General features: G+C 47.9%; 1 protein-coding gene across 3 annotated transcripts in view; it reads left to right on the top strand.

Annotated features, from left to right (window-relative positions):
* The first annotated feature begins 11,265 nt into the window (after positions 1-11,265).
* Positions 11,266-23,726, top strand: part of INSR (insulin receptor) — a 128,323-nt gene continuing 115,862 nt past the window's right edge. For all 3 annotated transcript variants that reach the window (XM_028093217.2, XM_028093216.2, XM_028093218.2), the window contains exon 1: positions 11,266-11,775. In XM_028093217.2, coding sequence (XP_027949018.1) covers positions 11,676-11,775 — 100 coding nt within the window. In that variant the 5' untranslated portion in view covers positions 11,266-11,675. The remainder of the gene's footprint in view (positions 11,776-23,726) is intronic.

Below are 23,726 nucleotides of genomic sequence, written 5' to 3'. Positions count from 1 at the left end.
GAGCCACCCAGGTGCCCCTCAATTAGCATTTGTTAAATGAATGATCAGGAGGTGACTTCAGGACCCAGAACTGCAGATGGTACATTAAACCTTAAGTTAAAGGGGCTGTTGTTGGGCAGCCAGGAGTGGGGTGGGGCTCCTGGAGTCAATGGGGTTCACCTCTGGGTCAGCCCTGGGCGGGAGGGGGTGTGGAGTTCAAGGTCAGAGCTGCCCTCCCTGGGAACAGTTCAGAAACAGAAAAGGCGTTTCTTGATAACCCCCACCCCCAAATTACTGTTTTCACTGCATCCCAGTGACACTGGACGGCTGAGGTGTCCGAACCATGTTCTTCTATTTCCTTTTTTAAAAAATTACCTTAGGGGCGCCTGGGTGGCTCAGTCATTAAGCGTCTGCCTTTGGCTCAGGTCATGGTCCCAGGGTCCTGGGGTCGAGCCCCACTTCGGGCTCCCTGCTTCACAGGAAGCCTGCTTCTCCCTCTCCCACTCCCTTTGCTTGTGTTCCCTCTTGCTGTCAATAAATAAATAAATAAATAAATAAATAAAGTGTCAAAGAAATAAAATCTCTGTCAAATAAATAAATAAATAAATAAAATCTTAAAAAAATTACCTTAAAACTTAAAATAATTTTATTGTAAAAATTTTGAGTAGTTTGAGGTTTACAGAACAATTGAGCAGAAAATACAGAGAATTCCTGTACCTCTTTTTTCCCCCTCTCCCCTCAATTTCCCATATTATGAACATCTTGCTTTAGGGTGGTACCTTCGTCACAACGAATGAGCCAACACTGATGCATTATTATTTTAAAAAGTCCATAGTTTATGTTAGGTTCACTCTTGATGTTGTATCTTCTTTGTTTTTTTTTTTTAAGATTTTATTTATTTATTTGAGAGAGAGCACACACACGAGCGGGGGGAGGGGGAGGCGGGCAGAGGGAGAGGGAGAAGCAGCCTGCGGGGGGAGGGGCAGAGAGAGAAGCAGACTCCCCGCTGAGCAGGGAGCCCAATGCGGGGCTCAATCCCAGGACCTGAGCCAAAGGCAGAGGCTTAACCAACTGAGCCACCCAGGCACCCCTCTTCTTTGGGTTTTGACAACTGTGTAAAGACATGAATTTACCATTACAGTGTTATACAGACTAGTTTCACTGTCCCCCAAGCCCCTGTCCACCTGTTTATTCCATTCTCCCTTGCCCTGAGCCCTCCGCAACCACTGATCTTTTTACTCTCTCCGTAATTTCATTTTTTTTCAGAATGTCGTACAGTTGGGATTATACGGCATGTAGCTTTTGCAGAATGTTCTTTTTTTTCACTTAGAAATATGCATTTAAGGTCCCTCCTTTTAGGGTTTTTGTTTGTTTTGTTTTTTGCTTTAAAAAATCATGGTAAAAAAATAAAAAATAAAAAATCATGGTAAAATATAAAACTTGTCATTTTAACCAATTTTAAACGTACAGTTCAATGGCACTAAATACATCACAATATTTGTGCAACCATCACCACCATCCATTTCCAGAACTTTTTCCTCCCAGCTTTACTGATGTATAACTGACAAGTAAAATTATATACATTTAAAGTATACAATGTGATGATTTGACATATGTATACTTTGTGAAATGATTGCCACAACCCGGTTAATTAACGCGGCCATCACCTCACATAGTTACATTTTTTTGTTTTGTTCTGTTTTTTGGTGGTGAGAAAGCTTCCATGTTACTCTTTTAGCAAAAGCCCAGAACTTTTTTTTTTTTTAATCATCCCAAACTGAAACTCTTTAACAACTACCCATTATCCCCCTTCTGCCTTCAGCCCCTGGTAACTTTTAATATACTTCCTGTCCGTTAATTTGACTACTGTAGATACTTTGTACAAGTGGAATCATACACTATTTGTCCTTTTGTGCCTGGCTTATTTCATTCGGCATAACATATTCAAGGTTCATCCGGGTTGTAGCAGGTGCCAGAATGCCATTCCTTTTTTTTTTTTTTTTTAAGATTTTATTTATTTATTCATGAGAGACACAGAGAGAGAGAGAAAGAGAGAGAGAGGCAGCGGCAGAGGGAGAAGCAGGCTCCCTGCTCAGCAGGGAGCCTGACGCAGGGCTCGATCCCAGGAGCCCAGGACCATGACCTGAGCCGAAGGCAGACGCTTACCTGACTGAGCCACCCAGGCGCCCGCATTCCTTTCTAAGGCCGAATAATACTACACTTATGGATGGGCCACTGTGTCTTATCCATTCATCCATTAGTGGACACTGGGTTACTTCCACCTTTTGGCTACTGTGAATAATGCTGCTGTGAACATTGGTTAAAACCATCTGTTCGAGTTCTTGCTTTCAATTCTTTTTGGGTGGACATCTCAGAATGGGATTAGTGAATCATACAGTAATCTTCATATCTTTTTGTATCCTATATTTAAACTGGTAAATTTACTAGTTGGACAATGGCAACGACCTGTTATTTTCACTCATGTCTCTTTGGCTCGAAGTAAAACTGAATATTTTTTTTTTATTATGTTCAATTAGCCAACATATAGTACAACATTTGGTTCCTTGGCAGTTTTGTTTTCTCTTGGAAACAGTCTCTTAATACCATTTGCTTTTTATCTGGAAGGTGGAACCCTTATCAACTTGAGAACACCCTTTATATGTATAGGGTCCATATATAGATATGGACCTCTTTTGTATCTTGCTTGTGGAATATATCTCCCCATTCTGTTGCTTATATTTTCATTACGGTCATTTCTTTTTGGATATGTAGACATTTTTATTTTCATGAAGTGAAATCTTGATGTTGTTATGTTTTTCGTGATATTATGCTTAACAAGTGCTTTCTCTTGGAAGACTGATACACACCCAATTCTACATTCATCTAGTTTGTTCTAAAGGATAGAACGATCTGAAGTTTAGCAAATTTTTAGGGTGGCACATTAGATTTAAACTCTTTTTTAGATCTAGCTTTTATTTATTATTTTTTAAAAAGATTTATTTATCTGAAAGAGAGTGCACACGAAAGAGGGGAGGGGCAGAAGGAGAGGGAGGGAGAGAATCCTCAAGCCCACTCACTGCTGAGCACAGAGCCCCATGATGGTCTTGATCCCAGGACCCTGAGCTCATGACCTAAGCCAAAAATCAAGAATTGGATACTCAACCGACTGAGCCACCCAGGTGCCCCTAGATCTAGCCTTTACACTCATTAAAGACTTTACATATAGATTTCAGGTGCCTGGGTGGCTCAGATGGTTAAGCGTCTGCCTTCGGCTCAGGTCATGATCCCAGAGTCCTGGGATCGAGTCCCGCATCGGGCTCCCTGCTCCTTGGGAGCCTGCTTCTCCCTCTGCCTCTCTCTCTCTCTCACGAATAAATAAATAAAATCTTTAAAAAAAAAGACTTTATAGATTTCTTTCTCAAATTACCAAACAATTATCTCAGCCCCATTTATTGAATGATGGTATTGGGGAAAATTTTTCTCTTTCCAACTCCAACTGCTTGGGAGGCACCTTTAAGATAAATTATTTAAAAATGGGGTGTATTTCCAGGTTAGTCCTTCTGATATATTGATTCAACTGCCTGCGTATACTTGTGCCCATTTGAATTTATTTCAGCTTTTTAATATTTTAATATCCAAAAGTGTTATTGCCATCCTGATTACCCTTCTTTTCCAGATCTTCTTCTCGGTGCTGAGTTAATTATTTTTTCAATCAGTGGTTCCCAGCCAGGAGTTTGTGGTCCAGGGCATACTTGGCAATGTCTGCAGGTAATTTTGGTTGTCATACCTGGGGCTGTCTGCTCTCATAGAGACCAGGGATGCCGCTAAACACCCTACAGTGTGTAGGACAGCCCCCACGACAAAGAATTATCTGGCTCTACATGTCCATCGTCCCAAGGTTGAGAAACCCTCCCCTAGATGAACTTCAGAATAATTTTCATATATTCTTTTAGATATAATTTTTTTTTAAAGATTTAATTTATTTATTTGACGGAGACACAGCGAGAGAGGGAACACAAGCAGGGGGAGTGGGGGAGGGAGAAGCAGGCTTCCCACTGAGCAGGGAGCCCGATGCGGGGCTCGATCCCAGGACCCTGGGATAATGACCTGAGCCAAAGGCAGATGCCCAACGATTGAGCCACCCAGGAGTCCCTCTTTTAGATATAAATTTTGATATTGAATTGGATTTATATATATTTTGGGGGACGGGGGAGTGCCCCTGTACATTTGTTTTTTAAGTTCTACTTTATGTCCCCCATAAAGTACTATAGTTTTCTTTCAATGGGTCAGAGACTGTTAAAATTTTTCCTCTGTATTTATTTTATTTCATGTGGTAGATATGGTGATGCTATTCTGAAAAAATGTCTCTGTCTTATGCTGATTTTTGAAAAGGGAATTAACATACACCGTTTAAACAATCCAAGCAGATAAAAAAGGTTAACCAGTTTCCTGTGTATTCTTTGAGAGAAATTTCATGCATCTAGAAATATCTGGGGGTAGGTATATGTTAACTCATGCTGCTGAATCTCACGCTGTCTTTTAAAACACAAATGGTTGTATTTCTCTTACGTTATTCTTTTTTTAAAAATTTATTTATTTATTTATTTTTATTATTATGTTATGTTAATCACTATACATTACATCATTAGTTTTTGATGTAGTGTTCCATGATTCATTGTTTGCGTATAACACCCAGTGCTCCATGCAGAATGTGCCCTCTTTAATACCCATCACCAGGCTAACCCAATCACCCACCCTCCCTTACGTTATTCTTCATTTAACTTTTTGTATAAAAATAGTATATATCTTGCAGATTTCCTCATCTTAGTACATGTAGATTAACTCATCCTTTTGTTAAAAAGGTCATGGTGTCCTGCTGGCTATTTTCCTGTTATTTGTTTATGTTAGAAAGTTTTCTTTGAGGGGCGCCTGGGTGGCTCAGTCGTTAAGCATCTGCCTTAGGCTCAGCTCATGATCCCAGGATCCTGGGATCGAGCCCCCCCATTGGGCTCCCTGCTCCCCGGGAAGCCTGCTTCTCCCTCTCCCATTCCCCCTGCTCATGTTCCCTTTCTCTCTCTCTCTCTCTCTCTCTGTGTGTGTGTGTGTGTCAAATAAATAAAAATTAAAAAAAAAAAAGAAAGTTTTCTTTGAATTATAATGTTTTATGTACCATGTTTCTACCCAGGGTCAGGTAACTCACTCTCAGCCAGTAGGAAACAGTCCTGTACATTGCAGCATGAAAAGAAATGCTTTTGAGAAATAGAAATATTCCATGTGCACTCCATCATGCCTTTTCTCTTTCTTGAAAACCGCACTGGAAAGAGGCAAGTAGGCAGGAGAAGCAAACACTTCTGTGCCCATACTTACAAATAAGTTGGCAGCGCTCCCTTAATATTTTTTTCTGGTCTTACTCAGATACAAATAGTTCCCCATAGAAGCTTTCCCATCTTCTAAGCATTTTATTTGTTCAGCCCAGTTGCTATCGAAATTCTCTGAAACGAAACGAAGCCAAAATCTTGACAACAGCTGTGCCGTCAGAAGCCTCAGAAGCCGGGAGGAGCCCTTTACTCAGAAATCCAACCGGGGGGCTGCAGACTTCAGAAAGTGTGGGTTCAAGGGTAGGTTCAAGATGGGAGCGTGGGGGTGGGTCTGACGATTCAAAATCCAATGGATGTTGGAATATCATTCAGCCATAAAAAGGAATGAAGGGCTAATCCAGGCTACAATATGGATGCAACTTGAAAGCATTATCTAAGTAGTGAAAGTAGCCAGTCACAAAAGGTCATGTGTTACATGATCCCATTTATATGGAATGTCTAGAATAGGCAAATCCAAAGAGACAGAAAGTAGATTAGTGGTTGCCAGGGGCTGAGGGGAGGGGAAACGAGAATTGGTTGCTTAATGGGTATGGGGTTTCCATTTGGGGCACTGAAAAAAAATTTGGAGCTAGTGTGATGGTTGCACAATATTATGAATCTACTAAATATTCCTGAATTATACATGTTAAAATGGTTAAAATGGTAAATTCTAAGTTATGTGCACTTTGCCACCATAAAAAGAAAAAAAAGTAACCAAAACAGGAACCGAGTGTATTTGAATGCGGGTCAGAAATGGAGGTAATAATCACAGAGCTCCATGCAAGTGGAGAACGTACCCCTGAGGGGAGCATGACTGACAGACATCAAGCTGCCTGAGCATGTCCGTTCTCTCTTTTTTTCCTTTTTAGATTTTTATTTTATTTATTTTAAAAGATTTTATTTATTTGACAGAGAGAGGTACAACGAGAGAGGGAACACAAGCAGGAGGAGTGGGAGAGGGAGAGGCAGGCTTCCCGCGGAGCAGGGAGCCCGATGCAGGGCTCGATCCCAGGACCCTGGGAGCATGACCTGAGCCAAAGGCAGACGCTTAATGACTGTGCTACCCAGGTGCCCCCAAGATGATTGTTTTCTTCTACCAATGTCACATCCTGCCTTTATAACCTCAAAACTAAAAAAAAAAGAAAGAAAGAAAAATGAAAACCCATGAGATTGGAAATTACCATAACTTGTTGATGCAAACCCTATGTGAATGGTTTAAGAGATGAAAAAGAAAGAGAACAAGAAAAATTTTAAATATTTGAATTGATTAGTATTTTGAGGAGAATGTATAGGTCTCTCTGTTTCTTGGGGGAAAGAGTTATTTAAGTTGATTCTAGGTTTTGTTACAGTGAATATCCTTGTGAATATATATATATCCTTGTGAGTATATATATATATATTACACTCACAGGAGTATACCTGTGCAGCATATAAATTCCTGGAAATAAGATGAGAGGTGGAAAGGGGCAGTGCAATTTACTTGTTGAAAGTCATTGCCAAATCACCTCCCATTGATTGACCTGATTTATACCAGTGATTACGAGAGTGTCTGCTTTCTCACAGATGTTCATATTGTGTTGCCCGTTTTTCTGGTTGTTGGCAAATTCAGTGAAAATGATGTGGGCATATCTCTAACTATGAAGAAAGCTGAACATCCTCTTATATGTAGAAATCCCTTCTGTATTTTTCTTTTTTTCTTTTTAGCAGTCTGTTTCTGTGAGCTGCCTATTCATGTCCTTTGCCATTTAAATTTTGGCAAACAAGAGTTTGGGGTTTTATCTCACTGAAAAAAAAGTACTATGTTTTGTATATTTTGTAATATAGTAGAATGCATGACCTTTATCTGTCATTTAATCTTTTCTCACTTAAAATTTTTTTCTCACTTTTAAAAATCTGATTTTTGACTTTATGTATGAATTTTTTTTTTTGCAATTCATATAATCTGTTTTTACATTGCCAAATTTGTTATTTTTGGATTTTGGATTTGGGACTTGTGCCTTGCTTAACGAAATATTCCCTACTTTGAAATTATGAAACAATATTTCCACACTGTAGCATCTTACGGTTTCATTTTTGAATGGCTGCGGATTTCATCAAATACATTTGTAGTTTCATGATAGGGGCTCATGAGCCTTCCCTCCTTGGATCTATTAAAACAGTGATCTTGATGGCTAGACTTCCTAGCATTGAACCATCCTTGCCCTCCTGGTTCTAGTTATTCTGCTATTGGTGTTGGTGCTGTGTGTGTGTTTAATTTGCCTGATTCTTTTAGTAAATTCTCCATGTGGGGTTTTTGCACTGTTATTCACAAGTGAACTCAGTCTCTACTTTTTGTTTTTGCCTCCTGACTCCTAAGTGTAATGTATTAAAGCAGGTTTCCATGACAGCGTGGGAGTCTGGATTTACATTTGGTTTCCTGCTTCAGTGAAATGGAAAACAGCTAGATTGAGGATGATTGCACTGGAGGGACCTGCTAAGAGAAGGCCCCCAGCAGGTTGATGGTGAGGTCTCCCCAAGCCCTCTGTGATGGGCAACAAAAGTGTTTATTGCCTATATTCATGAACTATGAACCAAGCTTGCTTTCTCTTTAGATCATGCGTTCCGAGTACAATGTGTTTAAATGTCAAACCAAAGCCAGTCTAACAAAAACAAAGTGAAATAAAAAGCCCCAAATAGTTTTCTTTTTTTTAAAAGTAGGTTCCAGACCCAATGTGGGGCTTGAATTCTCAACCCTGAGATCAAGAGTCACAGGCTCTACCAACTAAACCAGCCAGGCGTCCCACCCCAAATAGTTTTTCAAAATTTAAAACTTTTGATTTTGATATGACGCTAGACTCCATGCAAAGCTGTTTGAATAGTACAGCAAATCTCTATGTCCACACTCTTCACCAGATTTACAAATTTTGTCACACTTTATCACTTCTGCTTTGTTCTCTCTTTTCTGTCTGTTTTTTTTTTGAAATGATTTGAAAGTTGGTTGCAGACAGTCTGCCCTTTTATCCCTACATACTTCATTCAGTATGTATTTCCTTTTTTTTTTAAAGATTTTTAATTTATTTATTAGAGAGAAAGAGAGAGCTCGAGCACAAGAAGGGGGAGCAGGGGAGGGAGAAGCAGGCTCCCCGCTGAGCAGGAAGCCCAATATGGGGCTTGATCCCAGGACCCTGGGATCATGAGCCAAATGAAGGCAGACACTTAACTGACTGAGCCACCCAGGTACCCCTCAGTATGTATTTCCTAAAACCAAAGACATTCTCTCACATCGCCTCCATACAACGATCAAATTAATATTGATTCAATACTATTATATAATTGATGGACCTTTTTTAGTCTTCCCCAATTGTCCTGGTAATGTCTCAAATGACAACAGAAAATCCAGAAGCAATTTTGATCACTTAATTAAGGTGATTAAGTCTGCCAGCTTTCTCCTCTATGAAGTTACTGTTTTTCCTTTCCTTTATCATTGACAAGTATCTTGCAGAGAGATACTTGGAGACCATGGAAATACTCCTTTACTTCTCAAAACTCCAACCATTAGTTTTGGCATTCCCAGATGGTTATTGCCCTAATCAATTATTTGGAGATTGCCAAAGGGTGGTTTTTCTGCTTCTGTCCCAATGATTTTTAAAAGGCAGAGGTTGACTTTCAATTTTTAGAAGCTTGTTTTTTTGGGGGGGGGTGGTGCTGGGGGTTTTTTATGAAAGAAACAGTGAGCAGTTTCAGGAAGTGGTGGGTCTTCATTTCCAAGTCACAACTGAAATGATTCTTTCGACTTATATCCAACACACAAGTCCTGTGTCCTGAAGGATTTCCAGAGGACAGCGTGTTTCCTTCCACGTGTTTTTCAGCACATACTTCCTACTTGGAACTGTGGTGGCTTTTGGGGCTCCTGCGGATCCGAGGGAAGCCCACAGCTCTGGACAGGTTTGCACAAGGAAGAAGGGGGACATTTATCGAACCTACAATTCTTGATATCCTGGGACTGCAGCTACCTTCTCTTTGTTCTCCCTGGGTCCATGCTTGCCCCATGGCACATGGTGAGAGATTATTGGAAAGAAAATCAGATTATGTCAGCCCTTTTGTGTAAACCCTCTAGTGGCTCCCCATTGCTTTTAGGATAAAGATGGTTTGGGAGGGGACTTAACGTGGTGTATCCAAGGCTCTTCCCCTTCTAGCCCTGACTTTGAGTCCACCTTCCCTTCTCCTCTCTCTGTGCCTAGGTCCGTTGGGAGAACACCTGCCTGACTTCCTCTGGGCCCCTGCTCATGCTGGTCTCCCCACCTAGAACACTTCCATGCTTTCCTTTGCTGACTCCTCCTCACCTTCAGATTTCAGCCCAAACGGTCTTCCTTTCCTATTCCCCCTACCCCCACCCCACTTTATGCCCCCAGGATTATTTAATTAATGGCCTTCTGCCCCGCCAGACTGCGAGGTCTACAAGGAAACGGAGTGTGTTTATTTTGCTCATTGTAAATCCTCATTACTTATTGCATATTGATTCTTCCATTCAACAAATATTTGTTAAGCAACGGATAGATCAGGCACCGGGTGTAAAATAGTGAAGAAGATTGACACACTTTCTGCTTCCCGGAGAAGGGAGAAGACACACAGGAAACCCAAAGAATTTCAGGAGGTACTGGAATGATGTAAATAACAGGTAAGGGAACAAAGGGATTGGGGGTGTGGATTTGCAAAATGTGGTCGGGGAAGGCTCACTGGAGCACTCAGGTGGAGCCAGCCACTGGACGGACAGGCCCAGGGAACAGCCAGAGGCCGGAGTAGGTCTGGTGGGTTAGAGAAACCGTGGGCTCAGCTCCTGGCAAACTAATATTTGTTTAATAGACCAGAGGAAGAATGAGCGCCCTCGGCCTAGAATTGTGCTAGGTGCTTTCTCATGCTTTATTGCTCTTGCACCTCCTCAGATCTGACCTGCTGGTATTGTTACATCCATTACAGAGCTGAGGCCAACCCAGAGACACACACAGAGAGAGAGAAAGTCCCACGTCCAAGGCCACACAGGAAGTGAGGGGAGGGGAAGCCAGATTCCACTCGGTCGTGGCTTTCTAGACTTAAAAGGCTCCTTCCCCCCCACCCCCAACCACCGCCCAAGGTGGGTTGGCCGCTATCGTGCCCTATTCGTGAATGCCATTTGCTAGACACTCAGACACACACGGACTCTGGGTCTGTGTATTGGAAATCGGGTGTGTCTACCTGTGCGGTAACCGGGCTCTCTGGGGCCTGGTTTGCTCTTCTGCGAGGTTCTGCACATTCTCCCAGGTGTCTTTTCTCCAACTTGAACCACAGGCCGCGCCTAAGGCACCCTCCCTCCGGTAGCCCTGCCACGGAGCACACTGAGCGCACTGGGCGCGCGTGCACGTGGCTGTCCCCGGGGCCCTGGCGCTGGGCGGGGGCGCCCGCGCGTCTACTACGAGACGCGCTGGCAGTACTGGGACGAGGGTGACGCGAGCGCAACATTTAAGGGAGTACCAAAAAACCCAGTGACCAAGAGAAATAGTATTTTAATGAAATATTTTTAAAATCAAAATGAGCCTGCCAGAGTCCAAGGGAAGGAAATAGCAAAAACGTTAAGGAAGGGATCCGTCTCGATAGGTCGGGCATCTGGGGCGCCCCCAAACTCTGAGACGCGAGTCGCGGGGTGTCGGGGGCGCCCCCTCGGCCAGGGCGCGCCGGGGGCCTCCAGCACCGGGCCCAGGGTAGGGAGGCTGGCGGGCGGGGCGGGGCGGCGCCTCCCTCTCGCGGTCCTCCCTCCACCCCTCCCGGGGCCTCTCCTGGGCGCCGAGTCCCTTCCGAGTCTCGATCCGCGCCGCCTTTTCCCGCGACCCGCACGGGGCCCAGCTGACGGGCCGCGTTGTTTACGGGCCGAGCAGCCCTCGCTCCCGCCGCCCGCCCGCCCGCCCGCCCGCCACTCGCCTGCCCAGGTGCCCGCCTGGCCGTCCGCGCGTCTGTCTGTCCGCGCGTCCGTCTATCTCAGCGTTCGCAGATCGTGGCCCAGAGCGCTCCGGGCCGAGAGCCGGGCGGCCGGGGCTCAGCGAGGGGCTCCGGGCCGGAAGATCGCGGGACGGGGCCCGGGCCGCAGTGGTCCGGGGTCGGGGCCGCCTCCGCCGCCGGGCCGCGGGATTTGTAGCGGCCGAGGCCCCGCGCCCCTTCCTGGGGCTGTCTCAAGGGCCCTCCCGGGCGGGGGCTGCGGCCCGCGGGCCGCCGGCGTGGAAGAGAAGGACGCGCGTCCCCCAGCGCCGCTCGGGCGGCCGCCTCAGAGCATGACCCCCGCGGGCCGGCGCCGCGCGCTCTGATCCGCCGGGACCCCGCGCTCCAGCAGCCATGGGCGCCGGGGCTGGGCGGGGGGCGGCGTCCGCGCCGCTGCTGCTGGCGGTGGCCGCGCTGCTGCTGGGTGCCACGGGCCACCTGTACCCCGGAGAAGGTGAGTCTGGGGGTCCGGGAGTGGGCGGGGAGCAGCGCGGTGGCGGGGGGGGAGGACTCCTTGCCAAGATGGAGCCCACCGCCGTGGACCCAGAGCCCTCATCGGTGCGTGTGGGGATGCGGGTGGCCAGGACGGTAGCCTCGGCCCCGCGCGGGGCGGGAAGCCGCTGACCTTGGCCTTTGCCCGCCTGGGCTCGCGGTTCCGCGCCCCGTGTGCGGGCCCCGGGCCGGAGGAACCTTGCCCCAGTGCCCGCCCCGCCGCGGGTGCGTCTCCCAAGCGCGCCTCGGACCCGTGCCTAGCCCTCTCCGAGCCCAGCTCGCTCCGGGGACGCGACACGCGTCCTCTCCAGATCCCCTGTGAAGTGGGGTCCCTGGGTCCAGGCGGCCTTGGACAGTTAAATGCCGGGGGCGCACGGGTTTTGGAGCGAGAGTCGAGGGTGACTGGACTGAGGGTCCCTTGGGGTCCCTGCTGATAGGTGCTCCAGGGGGAGAATGGTAGAATCCTGCCCCCCTCCCTGAATCTAGGCCCGTGGCTACGCGGACTTCATAACCATGTTTACACTTTTGGGTTCTGTTTCCAGATGTCCGGAGGCAAACTCTAGCGCCTTGGCAACAGGGCTTTTGTTGTAGCAGAAGCAGTGGTGTCTTTATCATGATTATTATAGTGTCACCAAATGCCACGGGCTTATCTCTTTGCACCTTCACCGTGGCGCCCCCCCCCGTTGATACTGTTTGCCCATTTCATAGAGGAGTAAACTGAGGCTCTGGTAGGAGACAATTCGACTTGCTCTAAAGTCAGTGCCAGAGGGAGTAAGAACTTGAACCTTTCTGTGTGGTGCCCTTGGGGGGCTCTGGACTGTTGCTGCTGGATGTCCCATGTCCCCCCATAACCCCCACAGCCCCCCTCCAGCTCTGCCCTTCATGAAGGGCTCTTTACCTGTCAGCTCAGGGAGGTCTCCAACCTCAGGTGAGCCTCTCATACCCCCTAGCCCCACGGACTTCCCTCCTGGGCCTCCCTGTGCTGGCAGCAGATGGAGGCAAACTGCAACTCCAGCATCCTCCTTGGGCTTGGTAGCAGGCCTTTCTGGTTGTGGGGCAAGAAATGAAGAACCCGTTACGAGAACATGGCTGGAGTTTCCCACTGGTGTCTGAGGCCCTGCTTTTAAAAATATCCGTTGGGTTACTTTTTCAGAATTCTCCATAAAAGGAAATCAGTCATGGTGAGGAAGGGGTCGGGGAGGGAAGGAGCTGCAGCTCCTGAGCTCCCTGATGGTGAATAAGGTCCATGAGAAAGCCCACACGGGCTCTAAAGTTGACACCCCACTTTTGCTGAGCTCCTCTGTGTTACACAGTGGGTCCAAGGCCCGAGTGTTCGGTGTACAGTGGGCACAATAAAGGTGGCAGTTGGCTTGGGTTCTCATTAGGAGTGTATGTATGTACGTGTGCGTGTGCGTGTGCGTGTGCGTGTGTGTGTGTGTGTGTGTGTGTGTGTGGTTCCCTGCTCTTCTGTTCCTTGTAGCTTTGGTAATTAATTGTGGATTTGTGCCTGGGCTTCCAGGGGCCAGTAGATGGGTTTACCACTTCTTTACATATTTACAGTTCCCACAAGAGCAGAGGCTTATGCTTCTTTAGTTCACAGCTACGTTTCCAGAGCCTAGAACAGTGCCTGGCGCATAGAAGGTGTTTGGTTAAGATACTTGTTCTTGAGTCAGTTCATATTCTTCGGGTTCTCACCAGTACTCCAAGCCGTGACTCTTTTATTCTTCAGATAATGCCTAACTAACACGTACTAATAAGAGCAAACTCTTGGCGGGTGCTGTTCCATATGCTTTGAATATATAATTCTCAGTTAATCCTCACTACGGCCCTATGACGTAGGGTTTATTTTCCCTTTTCGCAGGTGAGGCGATTTGACTAAGCTGCAGAGCCCTGGTTTCTTAATAGAAGGTTGCTCTCTTGGCCTTGAGCTTCCCTACCCCTGGCCCGTGGTAATGGTTAACAAAATCCTATCAACTAAATGAGATGTGATGCCCCTCGGAGGTTTGGAAACTTCGAGAAACTTTACAGATCATTAATCTCTAATGTCAACCGGTAGGGCCTTTTGGCTGGGGGTTGGGAGGGGGTGGTGGTGTGATTTTTTTTCCGAAATGCAGGACTTCCTTGGAGATGCTCACTCTCCCGTGGAGTCCCTGCTGCTCCGCTCAACTGGGCAGTGGCTCTCCCCCTCCATTTCTCCTCCGACTGGCTGGCTGGGGCCTGAGATTACTCGGGGGCATTGCAAAGTCAAAGAATGAAGGCAATGTGGGATTAATTAAAATAAAAACCCACAGGGCTTTGGGGGAGTCCAGCAGTCGGCCAATTGAGGCGTGAGAGGCTTGCTTCCAGAGCCCCCTTGTTTCTCAGGTGCCCCTCATTTCTCAAGGGCGGCCCCAGATATTTCTCTTGTGGGTTATCTTGTGTGCTTTGGGGCCCCCAGAGCAGGACTTCTGCCTGCTCTGTAACCTCCCTGAGGTTATTCTTAACCTTTGCTTCTCTCCTTGAGCCCTGCCTGTCATCCCTGCCCCACTCACTCATAGAGGTCATGGGGGTGAGCTCCTGGGGGTCCCCACTGCACCCCACTCCATCATTGACTTCCATTCTTAACCTCGTTAGAGTAGAACCTCTCAACTTCAGTGCTCTTAATATTTGGGGTTAGATAGGTCTTGGTTGGGGGGGGGCTATCCTGTGTATTGTGAGAAGTTGAGCCGCATCCCCGGTCTCTCCCCCCAACAACGTGCTGTAGCACCGCCTCTCTCCAAGTCATGACAATCAAAATGTCTCTGGACATTGCTAGCTGTCCCTAGTTGAGAACAACTGCATTGAGGGAGAAAACCTTTCCCTCGTCTGGGGCACTTCCCCACCTGGGTCTTCCTGCTCTCTTCTCTGTACTCGGGTCTCCATCTGCCCCGGAGCCTTTCCCTTTCCAGCCTACAAACATTCAGTACTCCCTGAACCCCATTGCCCACCGCCCATCTCCAGCCTTCCCCTGCCCAGCCTCCCCGGTGGACCCTAACCACCCTCCTTCTCCCCTCACACCCACTGCACTTCCCACAGCATCTGGCTCGTGTCTCCATTGCTTTGCTTTGCCGATGGCTCTTGTGAAGGTAATCCTTCACCTCCTGGGTGCGTCTCCTGTCCCCTCACCCTAGCTGACCTCTCTGGGTCTGCTACTGTCTTCCCCCCCGGCCCCCCGCTCCGGGGAAGCAGGAACGCACAGTCTCTTGCAGAGTTTTCACCTGCACCTTGTTCCCTCTCCACCTTCTCTGCTCCCTTCCTGGGCTCAGATGTTAGCTCTCTCTTCATCGAGGGCCAATCCCTACTGCCATCCACTCTCAGCCCAGTTTTGAATTTACATAGTCAAACTCCTTCATCTAGAAGAGGGGCCAGCAAACTATAGCCCATAGGCCGACTCCTGCCTGCCCGCGCAGGTTTTATAAATAAAGTTTTATTGGCCTCCTCTATGGTTGCTTTTGTGTCCTAAAGACAGAGTTGAATAGTTGGAATTGCATGGCCCACAAAAATATTTATACTTTGGCCCTTCACAGAGAGAGTTTGCGGACTCCTAATTTACAACAGAGCCCTTGAGGATCATGATGACCTGTCTGATTGCTTGTGTGGTCCCCGGTACAACACGAAGGCATCACGAATGTTCCGGGATGCTGCATTTTCCCCTTTACAGAGAAAGCTGTATTAAAGGAATTTATGCCCCCTGAATATATGGGTTCCAATGGTAGAAAAATACCATGATGTCCCCTCAGTAGCTGTGTGCATGGTCGCAAGATTTATTTATTTGAACAGTCATCGTGGTGTTGAATGAGGATTCCTCGCTGTCGGCTTTGTGTCTGGAACTCGAAAGTGGTGTCTGCTACGAGATTTTCTTTCAAGATCCCTTGTGTTAATTTTTATTTTTTTAAAGATTTTATTTATTTATTTGACAGAGACAGCGAGAGAGAGAACACAAGCAGGGGGAGTGGGAGAGGGAGAAGCAGGCTTCCCGCCCAGCAGGGAGCCCGATGTGGGGCTTGATCCCAGGACCCTGGGATCATGACCTGAGCTAGAGGCAGATGCTTAACGACTGAGCCACCCAGGCGCCCCCCCTTGTGTTAATTTTTATTAAGAATACACACATTAGGGCGCCTGGGTGGCTCAGTTGGTTAAGTGACTGCCTTCGGCTCAGGTCATGATCCTGGAGTCCCGGGATCAAGTCCCACGTCGGGCTTCCTGCTCAGCAGGGAGTCTGCTTCTCCCTCTGACCCTCTTCCCTCTTGTGCTTTCTATCTCTCATTCTCGCTCTCTCTCAAATAAATAAATAAAATCTTTTAAAAAAGATCTTTAAAAGAATATACACATTAGGGGCGCCTGGGTGGCTCAGTCAGTTGAGCGGCAGACTCTTGATTTGGGCTCAGGTCATGATCTCAGGGTCGTGAGATCGAGCCCTGGTTGGGGCTCCCCGCTCAGCCTGGAGTCTTCTTGAGAGCCTTTCCTTCTCCTTCAGCCCCTTCCCCGCCACATGTGCGCACCTGCTTTCTGTCTCTAAAATAAATAAATCTTCTAAAAAAAAGAATACATACATTGGCTTATGTTTTACAACAGGACCCTATTTATGTTTTTTTAATTGAAATAACAAGTAATGCACGCTCATTGCAAAAAATTTGCAAAACCCTGGAGAGGAAAAACAGAAGTCCCCTTGCTACACTCTATCCCTAAAATCATCCCATTTCTATCCTGGGAGGTGACTGTGCTATCAGTTTGCATCTTAATTGTATGTGGGTGCGTGCGCGGTTATATGAATTTTAACCCATGCATAGAGTTGTGTGACTGTCCCCATAACTGGGATGCGGAACAGTGCCATCACCCCAGTTCCCTCCAGGCATCCCTTTATGGTTATGCTCTCTCCATCCCCAACCCTAGCAACACTGATCTATTCTTCATTGTTTTCTCTGTAGACTTTAAAACTTATCTTATAATTGAATTAATATTCTTTTTTAAAAAGATTTTATTTATTTGAGGGAGAGAGAGAGAAAGCGTGAGCGGGGGGAAGGGCAGAGGGAGAGGGAGAAGCAGGCTCCCCACTGAGCATAGAGCCCAAGGCGGGGCTGAGATCATGACCTGAGCTGAAGTCAATCGCTTAACTGACTGAGCCACCCAGGTGTCCCAATTGAATTAATATTCTTAACATTTGACATTTTAAATTTAAGCCCTCATAAGATTTGCTCAGGGATTTCCTATTTGTGAATTTGCCTCGTGGCTAAAATTAATTTGTACTTCTAAAACCAGTATTCAGTGCACTTTGGTGGTTCTTCCGGACCTGCTTAGAGCATCAGACCATCTGGGTCGCCGAATCGGCCCGTTCCCAGCTGAGGTCAGGCGTGGCGGAGTTCTGTGTTTTATCTCTGGGACGGTGGATTCACGCAAGCCCCAAAGATGAAAACAAGTGTCTCCTTTGATGATGTACGTAGTGCTGCGTTTCCCACATTTTCGTGCTTTTCGCTGGTGATTTTGCTGCTTGAAAAGGCCTCGCCCATCGTGTTGATGGGCTGTTCGTGTAAGTGGAAAGAATAAATGCAGGAGAGTTGTGATGTGCCTCACAGAATACGTGGGGGGATAAGCTTTGCTCAGGCCCGAGCTCTAGTGTCTGGTGCTGTTGGCTGTGATTCAAAGTTAATGAATCAACACTGTCTATTAAATAAGGTGTATTTAAACAGAAATGCACATAAAACAAGGTTATGGATTAATCAGTTGACAAAAACATTGTGGCCAGAGGCTTGCAGGAACCTAACCTTGTATTTCCCTAGGGACAACGGCGCAGTGTTTGCTAACCCTGCGTTCCAAGGGGAGTCCACAGACGGTCAAACTAATGAGAATGGGCTGGACGTGGTGTCCTGTCACTGTGCTTTATAGTTTGTGCATTTGGGGTTACCAGGGCCTGTGTTGAATCTTGTGGAACACATCTGCCCCTCTGGTCCTGTTTTTATCTGTGCAGGAAGCCTTGGTTACGTCTTGGAAAGTTCATGAGATGGCACCAGACCGCTGGCCCTTGTTTCAAGGAGGGGTCTCCTGTGTTCTGTTGATCCTGGTGTGGGGGGGTGCTCCAGTGGCCTTGGGGGTTTTAGAAAGAGACTGTGTTTCCAGCACAGCAAGATTTGCTGTGCCGTGTTGCCAAATGCAGACTGGATATGCCTTCCAGTTGGAGTTCAAGGCAGACTCATGAGGATTAAAATTTGAGTTCCCATCTGGGTTTTTCTTCCAATTCCAGAAGGGTATGGTGTCACATCGGGTCTGTATGGTAGCTTCTGTTGTGTGTTCAGGAACAGCGGCCCGTTAGTGGGAGATTCTCGCTTCTCTCCTGTGCCTTTGTGGGAATGTGGAAAACATAGGTACTTTCCAAAAACTGTGTTTGCTAACCATGCGCAAAAAGGCAGTGCTTGGACACAGAGGGATAGAGAGAGTAGAGCTACCCCTGTTTTCCTGCAGCCCTTCTATGATTTCTTGTTGCCAATCTGTTTCCAAAGATGTATCCTGTTTCCTTGCAGAAGATCAGAAAGGGGAGGAGTTCTGAGATGTTCCTTTCTAATTACATGTGGTTGCATTGTATCAAAGCCACCTGCTACTTTATTATTATTATTATTATTTTTTAAACAAAGTGCCTTTGGTTTTGTAAGACTTCTTTTGGTTTTTCTTTCCTGTGTCTTCTGTGGCACTATCCGTCCGCATCTAGAAAAGTGAGGAGGTAGAATCCCCAAGGGGCATGAAAGCTTCTTATGATCCTGTGGTTTGATGTATGATGCCCATAGGATTGCACAGCTATGAAGTGGAGGAATTAGCCTAGATGTTCTGGAGCCTTCAGGCTTGTAGAAGGTGGTAATCAGGATGGGCATGGACCTTTGGTCCTCTCCATGTTCATTAGTGACTGCCCCTCACTTCTCCCTCCCCTTCTCCACCTCCCTGGGTCCCACGTCCCATTGATGGTAATTCCCTAGTGTCTCTGTGGCCTCACCTCTCTCCTTGTCCCCGCTCCCACAATAGGCCCCCTTTCTTCTCAGCCAGTGTGTGCCCTGTTCAGTACTTTCTCTCCTCTGCTGCCATAGGGATTTTTCTACTTCCTACTTGGGTCCTTCCACAGCTGCCAGCCAGACCCCTTCCCCTGGCACATGAGATCATGCTCTCAGTGTAGGCTGGAGAAGGGCTTGATACGTGTTTGTCCAAAGCAAGAAGCAACGTCCCGTAGCCCCCACCCCTGCCAGTTCATACATGGGAGCCACGTGGGAGATAGAGCTTTTGGGGGAGGTCATTAAGGTTAAATGAGGTCAGAAGAGTAGAGCCCTAATTTGATAGGGTTGGTGGCCTTCTCAGGACAGGAGGAGAGAGGTCCCTTTCTTCCTGCTTGGGCGCCCCAAGGAAAGACCACGTGCGGACAGGGAGAAGGCAGAGTGTGCAGGCTAGGAAGAGAGCCCTCCCCACCAAGGGACCGAGCTGGCTACCTTGATCTCAGACTCCCAGCCTCCAGAACTGTGAGAAATAAGTTTCTGTGGCTTACGTTGCCCAAAATACGGTGGTATTTTCTTAGGGCAGCCCTAGCTGACTAAGGTGAGAACCGGGATCAGAATCGGCTCTGAAACCTAGCCGAGAGGGACACTGGCAGATAAAATGGGTGTGGGTCCAGCTTTCTTTGAAATTGCTGGCGGGGAGGGGCGGCCCACCATGTTTACGGGGTTCTCTCTAGCAACAATCAACAGTCTCCAGAGAAGACGTCTGATGGTATTGATCCTGGGGCGAAGTGCTCAGTGGAGCAGGTGGGACAGCAGAAAGGAGACAGACAGGTGGGGGGTCCCCGGCTGGAGAGGTGGGGGCCAGGGTGGGTAGATGGTATGTCTGTCCGACTTGAGTCCCCACCACATCCCTTGGGGAACCTTGTGTAAAATGCAGATTCTTGGGTCTGGCTCCTGGACATATTGATTTATTTGGTCTAGAGCCGGGCCTGGGAATCTGCCTTCTCCCCGTCCGTGATTCCAGTGCTGGCCTTGCACAGAGCACGCTGTGGGGAACCCTCTGTGATGGGTAAGGGCACAGGTACTGGTACTGGTGTCCTAGGCACCTGTGCACGATGGGCTGGATTATGTCCCTCTCCCCCAAATTCATGGGTTGAGGCCCTACCCCCGCAGCTCCGCAGAGTGTGACTGTATTTGGAGATCGGGTCTTGAAAGAGGTGATCAAGGTTTAGGACGAGGGCCTCACAGTGGGTGCTAATCCAGTATGCCTGGTGTCCTCATGAGAAGAGGAGGTCAGGACACAGACCTGTGCGCGAACAGAGGGTCTACCTTGTGAAGACATAGGGAGAAGCTGGTTGTTTATAAGACGAAGAGAGGCCTCGGAAGAAACCAGCCCTGCTGACACCTTGCGCTTGGACTCCTGGATGCCAGGACCGTGAGAAATTAATGTGTGGTGGGTAAGCCTCCTGGCCGGCGGGTCTGCGTTATGGCAGCCCGAGCAAACTAGTATACGGAGCTCAGGTCCTGGCTCTCTCATCTTTGCTGTGTGGCCTTGAGGAGGATACAGTCCTCTCTGAGCTTCCGTCACATTCCTTTTCTAGAAAATCTGTCTGGGCAGCACGTGCGCAGTGTTTTGTCTGTGTCCCAGCCTTGCGCACACCCACCCCTCAGGGCGTTTGCCACCCCTCTGTGTCCAGCAATTTCCGGTGGAGCCCGACTCACGTGCTCATGGCTGATGTGGCTTTCTGTAGTCACCCTCGGAAAGCCTGTTTTTGAGAGCTTATCTTCCCCGGTCTGAGGAATTCACAGGTCTCTCCCCGGCCTTTTGATGTCCCTGCCTTGTGGACATCACAGGTCAGGCATCTGCCTTCTCCCGGGGAGGGAGAACCTGTAGGGATTTCAGTTCTATCTTTCCTGGGGCTTTCTTCGACTTCCACATCTCCCACAGCCCCTCATTGGCTCTTGGCTTGTTCAGGAGATCTCCTTGGTGAATCCTCCAAGACTGTGAGAAGTTTCTAGAAGGATGGTGGTCTGGATGGCAAATGTCCCATCAGGGCCCCGTTTCCCCTCTGGTCCTCTGCTTACACAATGTTCTTCTCTATCCTGCATGTATGATGATGGGCCACTGTTGTTACCTGCATCTTCTGTTCCCGAGTATCCGAGCCCCCAAGCACCCACCTCGGGGCCCCTGACCCCTGTGGCTGGCCACTGTGGAGGCAGAGGGGCCCTCCCGTCTACTCCTCCTTCTAGCTGCGCTCAAGAACCACCTTCCTGGGGCGCCTGGGTGGCTCAGTCAGTTAAGTGTCTGCCTTTGGCTCAGGTCATGATCTCAGGGTCCTGGGATCGAGCCCCATGTTGGGCTCCCTGTTCCACGAGGAGCCTGCTTCTTCCTCTCCCTCTGCCTGCCGCTCCCCCTGCTTGCGCACGCTCTCTCTCCCTCCAGCCACCCCCGTCTCTGTCAAATAAATAAATAAAATCTTAAAAAAAAAAACCCAAAACTGCCTTCCTCAGGTCTCCTCTCTGGGCTGCTGCTTCTCTCACTGGGATTTTCACCAGGAATTTGCAGGAAAATACTACAATGCCTTAGTCCCTCCCACCTCTGGTCCACCCATAAACCTCCCTGAGTTGCACGTATGAACCTATCTGCAGCAGACTTCCAGAACAAGAATCTCTGGGTCCAGAGGCATCTGTGTTTATAAAATTGCCCCTGAGCCGTGGTGGTTTCATCACTACCCCTTCAAGCCCACGTGGTCAGGATAGGTCCCCCAGGCCTCTTGAGGTCCCTTAGATCTTGTCTGAGCTGGCTTCTCTGGGATATTTATTTGGTTCCCTGTTAACTCCAGCCTCCTCTGCCTCTCTGCCTCTGTGCACCTGCTCCCACCCCACTCCCCGTGGGGCCAGGAAAATGGAAGCCTAGAGAGGTTAAATTACTCACCTGAGGTCACACAGCTGCTGGTCGGCAAAGCTGAGATTCGCACCTGGGGCCATCAGGCCTCTGGTCTGTTGGACGCGTTGCTTTAGCGCATTCTGACGGCAGCTTATTGCAGTTAGTTCGGTGTCTACGAGCTGGAAGCCTTCCACCTTACCCATCTTGATAGTCCCTGTGCCCGGCATGATGCCCGGCGCACCGGGATGCTCAGCAGACGTTGGATGAATGAATAAAGGAGTGATTCCCCTGTGGCTGACTTGCTGGTCCTGGAACCCACATTAGAATCCTGGGGTCTTGATTCTCCCTGCCACGTGCCCCGGCTCCCCCATTTCTCCTTCTTGGAGGAAGCCAGTTTTAAGAGCTAGTTTTTCGGGCAGGCGGAGAATCTTCAGGATGTCTGATACCGCAGTGTGCCCCCAGTTCTCCTTTCCGAATGTGATAATACATCTAGGAATTGGTTCCGTGAGCTCAGTGCAGGGCACTGACATGGGTGCATGGCCACATTCCAGTTCTCATCGGTTCTTCATAGCTTCTTTATCACGCTGCTGCCATTGTTCACAGCGAGGAAACGGAGGCAGAGATGGAGGAGGTGGCTCAGGATGACCATAACTGGCAGGTGCTGCGGTAGGAAGCCAGATCTGCTGGGTTTCTAGTGCGGCCCGGAACTGGCATGGGTGGTGGCCGGACACCTAAACCCAAGGCTCGTTGGCACAGGACTCCTGAATTTCGGGGTGTTAAGACTGGTAGGAATGCAGAGAACACGTGGCCCCAGACTAGGTCACCAGGGAGCATTTGAAGAATGTGGAGTACATTCATGATCGAACGCAGAATGTCTGAAACTCTCAGCATTGGAAAGCACTCTCAGAACCTTCTAGATACCCCCTTCCCGGCCCCTGCACACCTCTTGCCTGCTTTCATGGTGGAGAGACAATCAGGGAGAAGGGACACTTTCCAAGATGGCTCTCGTGTTAAGTCTTCTTGCTTGGAAAATCCTCAGATCCCTCCGGCTGGGCAGGAAGTTCTAGACCAGGGCCGTCCAAAAGAACGTGTTGCTCCGAGGGAGATGTTCCGTGTGTGGGCTGTTCAATATGGTGGCCATTGTCCACATGGGGCTCTCGAAGCTGTGGCCAGGCTGACCGAATCTTTACTTTTATTTTACTTTAGTTCATTTAAATATTAAAAAAGTCAATATTGGATTCTGTTGCTGGAAAACCCTCTGGGACGTTTGGGACAAGCTGGGGAAATGCGCCTATATTTTCAATGCTACGTTGTATGAAATCTACATATACAGATCTAGTATTTCTGCTGCAGAGTTAGCATCTGAATTGAGACCTGCTGTATGGCATTTTGAAGGCTTACTGTGAAAAAAAAATCCTGTGGAGTATCTCATTAATAATTTTTTAAGTATAGCTTACATGTTGAAGTGAAATTTTTGAATACATTGCATTAATTAAAATGTATTTAATTTCATCTGGTTTTTTTTTTTTAAAGATTTTATTTATTTATTTGACAGAGAGAGACAAAGCAAGAGAGGGAACACAAGCAGGGGGAGTGGGAGAGGGAAAAGCAGGCTTCCCGCCGAGCAGGGAGCCTGATGCGGGGCTCGATCCCAAGACCCTGAGATCATGACCTGAGCTGAAGGCAGAACCTTAACCGACTGAGCTACCCAGGTGACCCTCATTTCATCTGTTTCTTTTTACCTTTTTAGAGAAAATTTAAAATGCCATATGTGGCTCATATCATATTTCTGTTGGATGGTAGTGCTCTAGATGCTATACAGCCTGGCCACCCATGGCAATGAGCTGTAGCTTGCCATTGCCCTTGACCTTCCAGTGAAGTAGGCAGAACTAAATAATTCTTAATGCACCATTTGTGTAGGTGTTGGTCCTAGGGCCACCTCCTTCAGGAAGCCTTCCTTCATTGTCCCAGACCAAGTCAAATAGCTCGTTTCTGTGATCTCTTCTGGCCCCTGAAGCTCTCCTTGAAGGCATCCTC

The sequence above is a fragment of the Eumetopias jubatus genome, unplaced genomic scaffold (assembly GCF_037043125.1).
Source record: "Eumetopias jubatus isolate StellerSeaLion01/CBP00866 unplaced genomic scaffold, mEumJub1_p1.0 scaffold_1, whole genome shotgun sequence".
Taxonomy (NCBI): Eukaryota; Metazoa; Chordata; class Mammalia; order Carnivora; family Otariidae; genus Eumetopias; species Eumetopias jubatus.
The sequence above is the reverse complement of the archived record's forward strand: the minus strand, read 5'-3'. Positions and strand labels throughout refer to the sequence as shown.